The sequence below is a fragment of the Manacus candei genome, unplaced genomic scaffold (assembly GCF_025592945.1).
Source record: "Manacus candei isolate 608988 ecotype Guabito, Panama unplaced genomic scaffold, ASM2559294v1 h1tg000061l, whole genome shotgun sequence".
NCBI classification, from domain to species: Eukaryota; Metazoa; Chordata; class Aves; order Passeriformes; family Pipridae; genus Manacus; species Manacus candei.
In genome coordinates this window covers 4274968-4290015 of record NW_026138109.1, presented here as the reverse complement: position 1 = coordinate 4290015, position 15048 = coordinate 4274968, and the positions used below count along the sequence as shown (strand labels likewise).

At 39.7% G+C, this 15048-nt stretch overlaps 1 protein-coding gene across 5 annotated transcripts in view; it reads right to left on the bottom strand.

Annotated features, from left to right (window-relative positions):
• Positions 1–6950: 6950 nt before the first annotated feature.
• Positions 6951–15048, bottom strand: part of LMBRD2 (LMBR1 domain containing 2) — a 32828-nt gene continuing 24730 nt past the window's right edge. For all 5 annotated transcript variants that reach the window (XM_051804766.1, XM_051804770.1, XM_051804765.1 and 2 more), the window contains one exon: positions 6951–13431. In XM_051804766.1, the coding sequence (XP_051660726.1) occupies positions 13371–13431 (61 nt within the window). In that variant the 3' untranslated portion in view covers positions 6951–13370. The remainder of the gene's footprint in view (positions 13432–15048) is intronic.

Here is a 15048-nt window from a genome sequence, read left to right as displayed (position 1 = left end):
AACCAAACACAAAACACTCACCCAAAACCAAAAAACTGGTTCACAAAAAGAATAATAAAACATTTCTTAGAATAGTATATTACAAGACAAATGTTAATTCTAATTATACTACTACTGTAAATATTATGTAAGCTCTAGGAATGTCATGTTTATTCCATCACCAGCCACCTTTGCCAAGGACAGAGGCTGCAGTGCTGCGCTGCAGTCCATGATGTGACGCTTCCTGGACTGTAACAGGCTCCCCCAAGTGGCAACTCTAGTGTGCAAGTCCAGCTTTTCCTCTGATATTGCGCTGCCTGACCTGGCACAGCCTTCTCCTGCCATCACCAACACGTCATGTAAGATCAAGAAAGAAGGTGGGAGAAGTCCTGAGACTGCTTCAGCTTTTAAAGAAAAACAGGGGGCCCTGGACCCTCGGGAAATTTGGAGCTTCAAGCTTATTTTGGAGGATTTGTCATTACATATCACAAAATAGTGTTTGTCTCTTAGTTAGGGACAAAATGGGTAAATTGGGAGGACGAGAGCAGAGAGACTTACCCCCAGCCAGTGGGTCTTTCTGAGAGGTTTAGTGCCTGACATCCAGCTGTTCTCTGACTGACATTGTCACAAGTGTGATTCAGATCAGAACTAACCATGAACTCTTTGCCTCCTTTTACCCCAAAGCTGTGAAGTAGCAAGTATTAATTATTCCTAGTTTTTGACGAAAAGATTCATTTTAGCCTCTGAAGAATCCACAGGAAAAAGAAATGAAGGCTGAGTTAACGGCTATATGTTAAGAATGTCTTCCATTTGAAAATACTGGAATCATCATGTGAGTTAAAATGGGAATAGTCCAATCTCTGCCAAGGTACAAAGTACCTGGCCAAGGTGGCCAGGACTGCACTGCTGAATATAAGAAAGGGTTTGACAGCAACTCCGACAGGTTTGTGGAGGGCAGGTGCGCAGTCTTGGTCTTTTCTGTGTACAGTTCCTTAGGCAGCTTGTGTTACCTGCAAAGCCTATCACCATTCCTCACAGTCCCAGAGAGTGGCTTTTTAAATAATACGCTTCAAATAATGAAGTAAGGCTGAAAAAGGCATTCAGTGGAAGTTGTCTCTCCCTTGCCCATGCACACAGAGTTCTTTACCTTGCTATTCCTAGTCAAAGCTAATGCTGCAAGATAAAACAGACTTTAGGTATACACATTCAAGGAATTAAATCTTACAGTTTCAAGTCCTGGTGGATCCTGTGCTTTGAATAAAATACTAAGCATTTCTAAACTAAACTAAACTGAGGCATGTGGAAAGAAAATGAAGCACAAAAACAACACGTCTCTTACTTGGGTGGAGTGACATTTTCTCTCAAGCTTTTGGATTTTTCATTAGGACATCCCTGGTCATCAGTGTGAGAAATCTTCTGTGTGTGGAATGGGTAAGGCATCAATCCCCTGCCTTGATGTCTAACTCAGAAGTCAGGGAGCATACTGTAGCAACCCTTGAGTGGTACAAGGCTTCTTTTGCAAAGTTTACAAAACACTCAATTCATCGATTCTCTAGCCCAGGGACTCTCCTAGAGATGTTTCCTGGAAAGGAACAATGTGTTGAATTAGGGGTTCCTGACACATGGTTGTTCTGAAATGTCATAACTCAGATCCAAACCAGCACAAACACTGATTCCTTCTGCCCATGCTAAGACCTCAGCCTAGTCCTTCACTGTTGCAGGAGAGAGGGTGGGGCTCCTATTGAAAAATTCTGCTCTGGTCTTGCCCAAATCTTGTTCCACAGTCAGTGTAAAACCCTGGAGACAACTCTGGGAACGGGTTCTTCAATTGATGAGGAAGATGAAAGTATCGCTACACTGAGCTCAGGGATTTAATGAGTTTGGAGCTGTCATGAAGAACATTCAACAAGTTTCTCACTGAGTGGCTGATGTGGACTGCTAGCGAGCTGTACACACGGACAGGTACTTAAATAGATTTTGCCCACTAGCACAACCTCTTGTCTGGAGTTTTGCAAGACTGTCCATGGTTTTCTGGAAGGCAGGACTTTGTCTCACTTAAAAACCGGAGCTATTTCAAGCACAATGATACGTAACTCAGGTTTGTTGGAAAGCAACCCATGATTTCCTGTCACAAGGAAAGGAGCAAGCAGTCCAGAAGAGTGTGCAGTGGTGTGGGATGGGAAGTGGCAGTGTTTGAGTGGGACAGTCACACGTAGCTGACAAGGAGGCTGCTGAAACAAGGTACGTGCTCCTGTTTAAGCAGACACGCTGTGAAAGAAATTTATTCTTGCAAGTACAAGTTCTGAAAGAAATTTAAGCTTACCATTGCAGTTGTAACAAGCATCAAGGATGTTTTTATATATACTTTATTATTCTTTTCAACAGGATCAGCTGAAGAGTTAACCAACTTCATTAACTTCTAAACCATTAAAATTTAAAGAATTCACAATTTACAGATTTGACAAGGAAGTAGCAATTACAATGCTCAAAAACAATAGCACCCAGTCAAAGAGTCTTTCTTTTCTTCCATTACAAATATAAGTTCAGCACTTAACTGAGTTTTATGAATCAACTGGCATACCAATATTATGCTCAAAGATCTCAATTCCTTGAAGGAGAAGTTTGGTATAACATGGTTGATGTTTTTAATCCTTCCTGCTCTACTGCAAAAAATTAAGGTGTGTGATGTAGCAGAGTGCCCACTGGGATGAACACTTCTATGTCTTGTGTCTTTGTATTTCATCTCTACTTAGCTGTGGACTTCTGGTGCCATGTGAAGAACAGTTTTGTGCCTCTTTCTATGATCACTAACAGCAGAAAGTTGGGAACAGAGCAAATTTGAAAATGTTGCAAAAGAAGGAACAATCAAATCCAATACAAGTTTGACTGTTTATGTAGATTTTTATTTATTTTTATTTATTTTTAAGACATTAACAATTCTTTTGATCTACATAGGGTAACAGTTGCTAGCCTGCTTTTCCTGATTTTGTGGCAGAAGCCAAGGTGGCAAATAGCAGAGACTATTGGAGTTCTTGATTTTAAAGCAATAGAGAAATGAAAAATATCTTAAAAGTGTAAGCATCCAAGGAAACTACTATTAAATCCAACACTGTACTGTTGCAACCAGAGAATAATTTTACAGACTGTCATGTTTTATTGTTCTCTGCAAGTGCCAAAAGTTTTCAGAGCAAAAATCAAGAGCTCAAATTTCTTCATTTTGACATTGGGCCAGCTATTCTCAGCCTTGTTGCTGAACATACTCTTCTGGAGGAATACTGGTTTGGTCCAGTCTGTCTACCCCAAAGTATGGGGAAGCGTCATCTTGACCTGTGGTAAATAAAATTGCCACAAATTGCCACACTGTGAACATTAAAGCTGAGATTCCTCCAAAGGATTGATGAACTATGAGCTCCAATAGATAGAATCTGTAGCTAATCAAATGACTGGTCTCATATTTGTTTTTTATTCAAATACACTAGTGAACTCAGTCAAGCTCTATAACAGTTCCCAGAGAAATAACCACCTAAGACATGGTCTGCTACTGCTACTCACAAAGGTCTTAATTTCAATGAGAGTAGAATCAAGCTTGTTAGTTCCTAATGCTTGTTAGTAATTATTGTTTCTAGGGCTCATTAGTACTAATTGTTCCCAGTAAATGGTGACTGAATATCTAATTATATTGCTGCAGGATTTCAAAAGATGTCTGCTTAAAGAGGAAGCAAGTTCATCCCATTTTCTGGAAGTGTTTTTAAGGTTTTAATTTATTCCTAGCTGTAAATTCCCTCCACTCAGAACTGACAACAGGGGTACACTCACCAAAGTTCATGCTGTTGCCCCCTTTAGCAGAGGGCTCCTACCTCTGCGGGTACCTGGGACAGACTCTGCCCACCCACTCAACCCCTGAGCCTGAAGATCCCAGTCCCCTTGTTCTACACTGGCTTGGCTATCACTTTACAGCACATCAGCATTCAAACCTGCAGCCACAGTCTCCGTTTATTGCTCTGAGATAACAAGTTTCTGGGGATTTGTGAAGCTGTTTTAAGCGTTAGTCCAGAAACCCTGATTCCAACTGTCTGTGTCTTTGCAACCTGCCACTGAACAGTATGAGAGGCAAAAAAATTTAGTATTTTATTTTGGTGCTCTGAATTGCACAATTGCTCACACTCCCTCACAGCTCACTTCCTCCTTTTCCTTCTGTCAGGATACTCTTCAGCCATGAACTATGAAAAAGTTTGATTCCAGAAATGAGAGGCAAAAGCTACACGGTGTTTGCACAGTACTGAGCCCAACACAGCTTTTTATTGCTCCTCTATAGTCAAAGCTACATATTTTTAGACCTCAAGGGCCAAGCCGTCAGCATGTTGCTATCAGATTTCCTACAGAAAATTTGAGGTGAGGCTGGGAGCAGCAAAAGGTGTAAACTTACCCCAGGAGCCAGCAGAGCTCACATCTCCCTTGCCACCCTGCTCAAATCCTCTCCCACGCTCTGCTTTGCCTCTTCCTTTGTCCTACCTCTCTCTGTGCTGGGTTGACTTTGCCTCATTCCTTTCCACACACTGTGACACACACAAGGGGTGGTGCTGTGTCACACTGTCTGCCATGGGTGCTGGCCTCTTCCAATAGACTTAGCAGTTAGTTATTTGTGAAATCTGAGCTTGAAGGCTGTTGCTTGCAAACTGAAATATATCATCACTTTTGTATTTTCTTCACGATTCCCTTAGATTTAAAACCAGTAAAATCTTCCAAAATAAAAAGCATGATGCTTTTTCAGAAGTACAAGTGGAAGGAGCCAGACTGGGGGAAAAAAGAATAGGGAACACACAAGAAAAATTCCCACCAGCATCTGGTCTTTGTGAAGTTTACTTAGAAAAGATGACTTTCCCTAGGCTTTGGAAATTACCTTGTTTGACAGTGAATTGTTTAACTCCAAGTGTTCACCTGGATTTCAAAGGCTTAGTGGGTTTCCACAGAGCATGTCTAGTCACTGCCTCCAGTTGTTCTTTTGCTTTGATGTTGACTGAGCGATTCAAAACACACACTTTTAATCAGACAAACTGTTTGCGGAAGGAACCCAAGAGCTTTTCTTGTGTTTGTGCATAACTCACATTCATAAACCTCTCTGATACCTGACCTCTGTTCATGAGCTCAATCTCTTTGCAGCTCAGGTCATGTTCTCCAAGAAGGGAAGAAAAAAATGTGTCTTCTGTGTGGAAAGTATTACAGAAACATGGTTGATAGAAAGAGGACATGAGAAAGAGTCTATAGTTCTGGTCCCACGGTAAGGGAAAACTATTAGAAGGTCACTGTATCTGTGAAACTGTGTATGTGATAGAAGAATAGAATAAAGCGGATGGGAAAGCAGAACAAATAGCAAACAAGTAACCATAAGTATGTGAAAGAAACAGCATTTGTGCAAATATAACTTAGGCAATCAGAAGCCAATGATGAGCTAGTGCTTGTAATATGTATGAGGCTAATGTAATATGTATGAGGCATGGTAAGATGCAACAGACAGGACGTTTATGAAGAGAAAGGATTAAGATCTTTATCACAGCATGCAGAGCAGAGACTAGGATGAGCAAGCAACATGCTGTGGCAGGTGCACCGTGGTACTGTGCAGGCACAGCTGCAGAGGGAAGGGCAGAGTTAATTCACAAGCCTGGCAATTCAGTCAAATGCTATTTCAGAAGATGTAAAATTCACTGAGCACTCAAGTAGTTTCATTAGCAACTGCTAACAACTGAACACCAGGATTTATATTGCTCTCCAAGCAAATAAACATCTGACAACTAATAATAGGAAGTTAGTGTTTGATAAGGACAATTCCCATCATCTAAACCATATACTGGTAGATTTAGAGTAGTTACTTATCACACTAAGTCTGGAGGAAGAGTGTGGCTGGTTAACTACGCAAAGAATGACTCAATTCACTATTCAAACCACCTCTGGGGAAAAAAAAAAACAAACATACACAGAAGATCACTCAAGAATCACAGAATGGTTTGGGTTGGAAAAGAACGGTAAAGATCACCTAGTTCCAATCTCCCTGCAATAAATAGGGACATTTTCAGCCAGATCAGGGTGCTCAGAGCCCCCTCCAGTCTGATTTGGAATGTTACAGGGATGGGGTATTCACCACCTTTCTAGGCAACCTGTCCCAGTGTCACACTATTCTCATTGCAAAAAACTTCCTTATATCAATTCTCAGTCCATCCTCTTTCAGTTTAAAACCACTGCCCTTTGTCCTAATGCTACAGGCCCTAAGGTCTGTAGGTCCCCATCTTTTTTATCAACTCCCTTTAAGTATTGAAAGGCTGCAGTGAGGTCTCCCTGGAGCCTTCTCTTCTTCAGGTTGAACAACCCCAACACTATCAGCCTGTCTGCGTAGCAGAGGTGCTCCAGCCCTCTGATCATCTTCATGGCCTCCTCTGGACTCGCTCCAACAGGTCCGTGTCCTTCCTGTGCTGGGCCTCACCAGTGGCCAGGGTCAATTAGAGGGAATTGTGTCCTACTTTGACAGCTTACAGAGGAGAGGGTGAGGTGCAGGGACCTCACCTTTCACCCCACAGCAATACCCCCTGCCCAGTCAGTCCCAGGAGCACAGAGGGCCCTCACAGGCTTCCCCCAGGTGCTGCAGGACGCTCACAGCCTCCGCCGGCCTGGCTGCACCTCTTGTCTCCTGGCACTCGCAGACGCTGCTTGGCCTTCTGCAGCTGGGGGGAGTGTCAGTAAAGGGACAGAGTCTCCTTCTCAGACTCTGAGAACATGTCCAGGTACAAAAGAATCTTCTCAGTTTCCCTTTTTAATCTGCTTAAAAGAAAATGCAAAAAGATGACTAAACAAGGCCGGATTGTTTTGTAAAGTAAGCATGATTTCCACCTGGAAAAAAAGAAATAGGTCTAATTTCTCTAAAAGATCACTTTCAAAAACATTTTGGAGAAGTATGAATATCTAAAATACACCAGGGAAAATGTATTGCAGAAATTATTTATTTCATGCCAACTTAACTCTTTGACTATATAACACACATTTCAAAAATATATCCAGTACAACAATAATTTAGAACACTACAAAGAAAAATTTGTAACTCTGAATTTCAAAACAAGGTATTTATGCATTCATACTTGTATCATAAGGCAAAAGAAGATAGTCTATCCATAAGCAGCACTCCTACAGCCTATCTTGATATACACTGGAGAATGAAGATCTATTACTAAACCTAGGCTTACAAATGAATTCCCTTCTCTTCCAGATACCTCTACAGAAACACAATGTATTTCTATAGAAAATAACTAATTTCTATAAAACTACTATAGTTCACAGGAATATGTCAGATATAGCAACATTATCCTGATGAAATAACTGAAGCTGCATATTATTATTGCCTGTCAATTACAACTAAAACACACGCGTGCACACAGAAGCATGCTGAGGAACACATTCCAATGCATTCTAAGAGAAACAAAGAATAAACCAAACTGAGTTTACCATATGACCCAAAAGGAAGGTACCAAATATAATGCAATAAAATCAATGACAGCGATTAATGTATTAAAAAGGGATCTAGTTCAACGTGCTTTTTTTTGCTAGGAATGCCGAGTTTCTGTTAACATAATCAAATGGTGTAGGAGTGTCTCAGCTTCAGACTAGACTACTTAGAGGCACAGCTAGTATTAGATAACTGCCATGAAGCAGTACATATTCCTGCAGAGCCCGTTAGGGAAAAGGAATGTAAAAGTTTCAAAAAGTTTACAAGATTCACAAAGTAAGCTGCTCTGAAAAAAGTAACAATTTTCTGAATTTCAAAAAAAAAAAAAAAAGCTAGGACACAATATATCCCCTTAGTAGTGTTCTTATTAATACTTAAGATGCACATATTTTTCTGTAATGAACAAGTTAGATTTCTTTAAGAAGCCTCATAAAAAGTCCTCCTTCATAAGGTGATCTCTATTTGGTATTGTGAATGCCCCCATATTTCAAGTAATTACAGCAATAATGAAAACTGAAACAATATGTAGTATTTCTCACAGAACATTTACAGTATTCCAAGATAAATTTAATAAAATACAAATTATCATAATCACAGAAAATCATAATAATCACTTTTTTAATACTTCATATGTAAAAATTTTTGTCATGTTATATTTTAAAACCGCAAGCATAAATATTGAAAAGACAGCAGCTTTCCACCATTCCTATTAGTTCTGCTAATGGCTATTTTACAAGTGCTTCATTGCAAAATAAAGGCAGATTATATATCATAGTTTTTCCAGCAGTGCTAATTTACAGTAGTATAAAGTTTTTCTTACTATTACAGGTTACTTTATCTAAATAATAAGCTACATTGTCGTTTGCCCAAAGTGTCACAATTAGCACAGATTAGAAGTTACATATCCTTTACCTTCCCTCACAAAAAGACTCCCTCACTTCACCGCTGAGATGCACCTCTCTTCAGCAGAGTAGAGGACTTATTTCCCAACATACATATAAAAATAGGTATGTTTTTAAACACATGAAAAAAGAGAACTACAAATCTAATGTAGGAGTATTAAGTTTGACAAGAGCTTTTTGCTATCCATACTTTTTAAGAACTCCCAACAATGACAGAGTACCAAAGCAGCTACAGTTTTCACTCCATGTTTTTGAAGCTCATTGTGACTTGAATGCATTCTTTTCACTCATTTAAATCTTTGACATGAAGACATTCAAACATTTGTACTTAACTTGGGTAGGATTTTTGGTGTTTGGGGGGTTTTTTGGTGTTTACAAAGAGAAAACTGCAGGAATGATGGTGAAATGTACACACACACTGCTTGGTAATTCAGAGGTGAAATAACAAAGAAATACATAACTGACATTCTTCAGCTGCAAATAAATATGACTATATTTACAGACAGAAAAATACATTAAAACTCAGTTTCCAAAAGCACAGTTTGCAAGGGAGTTGTATCAAAAATCACCTAATCTGGAACATCAAATGGGATGCAGGAATACCATTAGCCTACAGTTTAGTCACTGCTCCACATACCAAAGAGAGTTTTAACTTGGTTCAGCTGCATCACTGCTGGGACTCAAGCTACAGCAGTGCAGAACCCATCAAGAGTTGCCACAGTCTGGCTGGGAAGCACTACAGAGTCACAGAATGGTTTGGGTTGGAAGGGACCTGTAAAGGCCATCTAGTCCAACCCCCCACTGCAATCAGCTGGGACATCTTCAACTAGTCTGAGTGCTCAGAGCCCTGTCCAGCCTGGCCACGAATGTTTCCAGGGATGGGTCATCCACCACCTCTCAGGAGAGGGGTAAATCCTTAGGCACAGAGCCCCCAGGCAAGTTCTGTATTGTTGGTATGAACAGTAAGCAAATGAGTTTAAAACTAGCTCAAGCAGAGAGCAAATGCTGTGCAGGCATATCCCTTATTTCTACAATGTTCTTTTATAGTTGTACTCTCTATTTCTTTATTTGAAGTCTTCCAGATTTAGTGATATGAACCCATAACTAGTTTTCACAACACACTTTAGATTAATTGGCAGACAAATTGCACATAATCAGAGCAAGAGTAATTTGCTGGTCAGCAATGCACACTACAGATGAAACATGACTTCACTTATCAACTCCTTACTTAAACAGCATCCAGGGAGGGTGTGACAACTCCAGGGATCGCCAAGTGCAATCCAGGAAATCTTTAGAGATCTTCAGAGCTCAAAAAGCACTCACTGGTTACTCCCTTACTCCTCTGCAACATCAAAAAAGGTCAGCGAATTCCCATCCCCATGAGCTCAGAATGTCCATGTTAGAATCTGAAATCCCACTGCCATTAATTTATACAGTCAACTCCTCAAATTATTGTATTCCAGTGAAACTGCACAGAAGGCTTACACCAGGGACTAGTTATCTTTTGTATATAAAATCCTGACCATGCTTCCCCTGAAAATTCTGTTTGCAGCCATTTCACTGAGAAAGGAAAAACCAGGCCCCAAGAAGCCTCGATCCAAGTCTCTGAAGTTACGAAGGACTAGGTAAGGATACTTCACAGACATGCAGAAAAACAAACATTCCTTCTATAGTTTTGCCATTAGCGCTGAATTAGATCCCTTTTGCAGTGACATTTCAAGAGTTAAGCAAAGAACTTGAATCTTATTTCATTCCAAGATTTTTATAAATAAACTTTTGGGCAATTAAATGCGATATAAATTCTTAAAATAGAAATATCAAGTCTAAGAGCATTCATGTGGATGGATGTCCAAAAACATATACAAAGCCTTTCACATAAGGCTGAATTCAGGATAGCACTTTTAAGTAGAACTAAAATAAATTAAATAGGTGCTAACATAGAGATGTTAAAGAAAAGACTCTGAATAAAGACTCATTTACTCAACTTCCAGTCCCTGATACAGCCATAAGATTTGGAACAAGCTTTACAAACACAAAATACCCAAACTAAAAAAGTGCCCTCATATAAGCAATCTGGAAATTGCATGAGCTTGAATACATGTGGGCATGGCTGACATTCAGTGTATTCACCTAAGAACAAAACTGACAATTATTGTATGTCTGCCAATTTATTAATATAGTTATTTCTATACAAATAGAGATTTTTTTCTTCTTCATAGTAACAATTCAGTGTTTTAAAACAGGCAGATCAATATATTACAAATACCACTACTGTTAGAACACGTACTAAATCACAGGAGGTAGAGTTAGATCCCCATTAACAATAAACTTCAGAAAACACAGACTATTTTTAAAAATTAGTAGAATATGTCATTCATGAAAACTTACTTTTCTGAACAACTCATTTGTAGCTGCTTTATGAGACATCTTTTTTTGAAGCATGATAAAGAATATTTGATAGAAACATGTTCTATTTCAGTTTTCAACATAACTCTGCAATAAGCACATAAGAAAACTCCCATGTGGTAAAGACTTCAGACAAACTGCAAAAAAGCAATATTTTAAGTTATTCAAATTACCAAAGTTATCATGAATGTGACCACATCTTTTACCTTACGATTACATTTGAAACTTCATTCAAGTAACTACGGTTTAAAAATGTATCTACACCAATAAAATTAATGTGAAGCTTTTCTACACTGTCAACAATTGGCATTTTTGAATGGCATACAAATGAATAAGTATTATTCCTTTTGCAACAACTTACTGCAAAATACAGGCACCTGAAAAACTGATACATAATGCAACCAGGGTATTCAGGATATTAAAAGTGTTTGCCATTATCTAGTCATGCTATGTATTTCCCTTCTTTTAAAGAAATACTCTACAGTTTGAAGCCGTGCCTGAGGTGCGTGCAAATTATCATGTTTCAGTATTTAACTCAATTTTCATAGTATATTTCTTTAACAGTTACAAAAACACTAGTGTGCCAAAATTTTGAATCATTACAACTGTAAAGATCTTAAGCAGACATTGTATCTTTGATAATGTATTCTTGCTATTGCACACATGCACTTAAGACAGTGAAACTGGTCCATATTCAATTTCAACTATTTACACATGCTAAAATCATTTATCTGCTTATAATGTTGGAAAAGAAAAAAATACAGCCTTTCTTCACCAACACACATTGCTCCAAAATTTACGCCACCAAATTTCACAGAATCACAGAATACCAGGCTGGAAGGGACCTCAAGGATTATCTGTCAACACTAGGCTGTGTGGTGCAGTCAAAACCCTGGAGGGTGCGGATGCCATCCAGAAGGACCTGGTCTGGCTTGAGAGGTGGGTCTGTACAAACCTCATGAAGTTCAACAAAGTGAAGTGCAAGGTCCTACACCTAGACCATGGCAATCCCAGACACACCTACAGGCTGGGCAGAGAAGTGATTGAGAGCAGCCCTTCTGAGAAGGATTTGGGGGTGCTGGTGGGTGAGAGGCTGCATATGACTCAGCCATGTGCACTCACAGCCCAGAAAGCCAAATGTGTCCTGGGCTGCACCCAAAGCAGGGTGGGCAAGGTCGAGGGAGGGGATTCTGCCCCTCAGCTCTGGTCTGGTGAGACCCCACCTGGAGCACTGCATCCAGCTCTGGGGTCCCAGCACAGGAAGGACATGGACCTGTTGGAGGGAGTCCAGAGGAGGGCCATGAAAGAAAAGGGGTCTGGAGCACCTCCCCTATGAGGACAGGCTGAGAGAGCTGGGACTGTTCAGCCTGTAGAACAGAAGGTTGCAAGAAGACCTCATAGCAACTTTCCAGTATCTGAAGGAGCCTACAACGAAGTTGGAGAGGGACCTTCACCAGAAACTGTAGTGGTAGGACAAGGGGGAAGTGCTTCAAAGTTAAAGAGAGTAGGTTTAGATTAGACAATAGGAAGAAATTCTTGCCTGTGAGGGTGGTGAGGCACTGGCACAGGTTGCCCAGACAAGGTATGGATGCCCCATCCTGGAAGTGTTCAAGGACAATTTGGATGGGGCTCTGAGCAACCTGGTCTAGTGGAAGGTGTCCCTGCCCAGGGCAGGGGAGTTGGGACTGCATGATCTTTAAGGTCCCTTCCAACCCAAACCATTCTGTGACTCTGTGATTCTACTGTCCAACCTTTCTCAGCAAAAGCACAGTCTAGACAAGACAACCCAGCACCTTGCCCAGCCAAATCTTAAAAGTGTCCAATCTTAGGGAATCCACCACTTCTCTGGGGAGATTACTCCAATGGATGATTGTTTTCATTGTGCAAAAATTTCCAATTGTGTCCAGCTGGAATCTCCTCAGGATTATCTTGTACCCATGACCCCTCATCTTTTCTATTTGACTCCTTGTAAAAAGGGAGTCTCTCTTCTTTGTAGCCACTCTTTAAATACTGGAACGTGTATTTTTATGGTTTTATGAGGAACAGCCTGCCACTCAATCTTTTTCCTTATATGAGTCTGATTCAAGACCACTGAAGGCAAAAGCAGCCTTAATTTTATTCAGTAGATTTTGAACTAAAGTTCAAATAGAAAAATTATAGGAAGTGTTTATTATGGTAATTGATATAACTGCACTTTGGATGCATTAAGATGCTCTCACAGCATCAGTTAAAGAACAAAAAAAAACCCCAACAAAAATCCTTCCAAAAAATCTCTTTCTAGAACTAAGAATGTTACAGTTCAAATTGTATATACAGTTCCAGGTATATACAATTTATTAAATTAATAGTCTTCTCCTTTTCATCATGACACAAAAGCCCACACTGATGCACAACAGTATCTACAATAGAAGCAGCTTGTTCTTATCATAAGTGGTGAACTTATCATACACATGCATTTCCAAAATTGTTCCTTCATATTTTTTTTTTAAACAGAAACAGTCTTTGATGGTTCAGTGATATATCACAAATACAGTATTTTCCAAGCAATGAGGAGGAGCTAGACTTCCACTGAATTTTCTTTAGCATTGAGGAGCTTAGACATCATCAAATATTTTGCTTCGAGACATTGACAGGTATCTTCCACCAGGCTGGTACCTGCAGAATCAATTTTAAATATGAAAAAATATCACAGGAAATTAAAAAATAAAGACCCATGAAATAAAATAACTCTCACTACAATCTTAGTCCTTAACCGTCAGTGAATTAAGGACCTGAAGTTCTTCTGAATTATTGTTTCCATGAGAATTTGATAGACAGTCATTAAATTAAACATCATGTGACCAAGAAAAACAGTGATATGAATACTTAAAGAGAGAGTCTTAAAGAACTTTGTTTCCTGATCCAAAGGAAAAAAGTTAGATGTTTTGGTTGAACAGGACTTTCTTCTTAAAAAAACCCAACTAAACTAACAACTAAACAAACAACAAAAACCCAAAACATAAAAAACCCCAACCAAACAATGGCATCCAAAAAGTAGTTTGTGTGCTTATAAACAGAAGTCTACTAAAACCATTTGTGGCTTTTTTTGATTGGGTATGGTAGTTTTAGCTGAAAAATAATAAATTATAAGTTTTTATATGGGAATTTTAAATTATTTATATTAAATGGTTCTACACCAGAATGACCTAGATTAAAAAAAGCACCCATGCAATATTTTATTTGTTTCTTAAGTATGAGCAGAGCTAAGCAGTTATATAAGATACTCTATCAGTGAGGAAATTTGCTGTTGTGGTCACACCCACAGAATCTAAAAATTCTCTATTACAGAGAGCTACATAGTGCAGTCTTGTACTTTCTGTTCAGGAAGTTCACAGTTTAATTTAACAGTAGTTCCAAGATCTGATCCCCAGTTTTCTTTCTTGCAGCCTTTTATAATGGATTTTATACAGGAGAATCAAGTGCTTTCTGAAGCCTTGCAGGAAATTACAGAAAACCTTATGTTGTACCTATGTCTGTTGAGGAATACACCTAGTGCAGGTAGCTCTGTGTGCAGCTGCACGTTGTGTCCTGGATGGCAGGAAATGGGAGGAGCCCCAGGCAAGAGGCCATGACTCAACCCTTTGCACGGGGACCTGTGGCACCAGCCAGGTGACCGGACACTTGGAGACTCTGCAGGAGCCGAGGACTGAGCTGGTAGACCGCAGAGTATCGGGGGCACAGCCTGTGAGGGTATAAAAGCTCAGGGATTCCTTAGTTTGGGGCCCCTCCCCGGAGGTACAAACTCGAGCTATTCTGTCGCTGCACCATGATTAAATTACTTAAAGGAACCAGACATCTGGAACTCTGGTACAGGAAACTTGTGGCTGAGCTAGAAAGGGAAACTTAAAAACTTCTCTGACTGTGTGGGAGCGGGGTGTGCAGGGAGTGAAACAGGGCACCCGTAGAGTCACTGGAGCCACAGGCTGTGAAGGGGCTTCAGTCCCAGCAGTGAAAGTCTGGGGTGGTGAGAGTGTGATTGCCAGAGTGCCTCCTGAATAGTCATGAGAAGTTTCTTTAACAAACTGGTCCTTCGTCAGTTTTATATGAAGTATTTTTCAGATTATACCACTATACAAAGTTATATTCAAATCTTACTCTGATATTTCTAAGAACCTGAAAAACCTTTAGATTTTAATAGGTTCTAAAACAATTCCTGTACCATGGGGCAGAAGGAAGAAAGGAGAAGAGTTAGGAGAAATGATAAATTTAGTTTACCAAACTATTATTATGAAA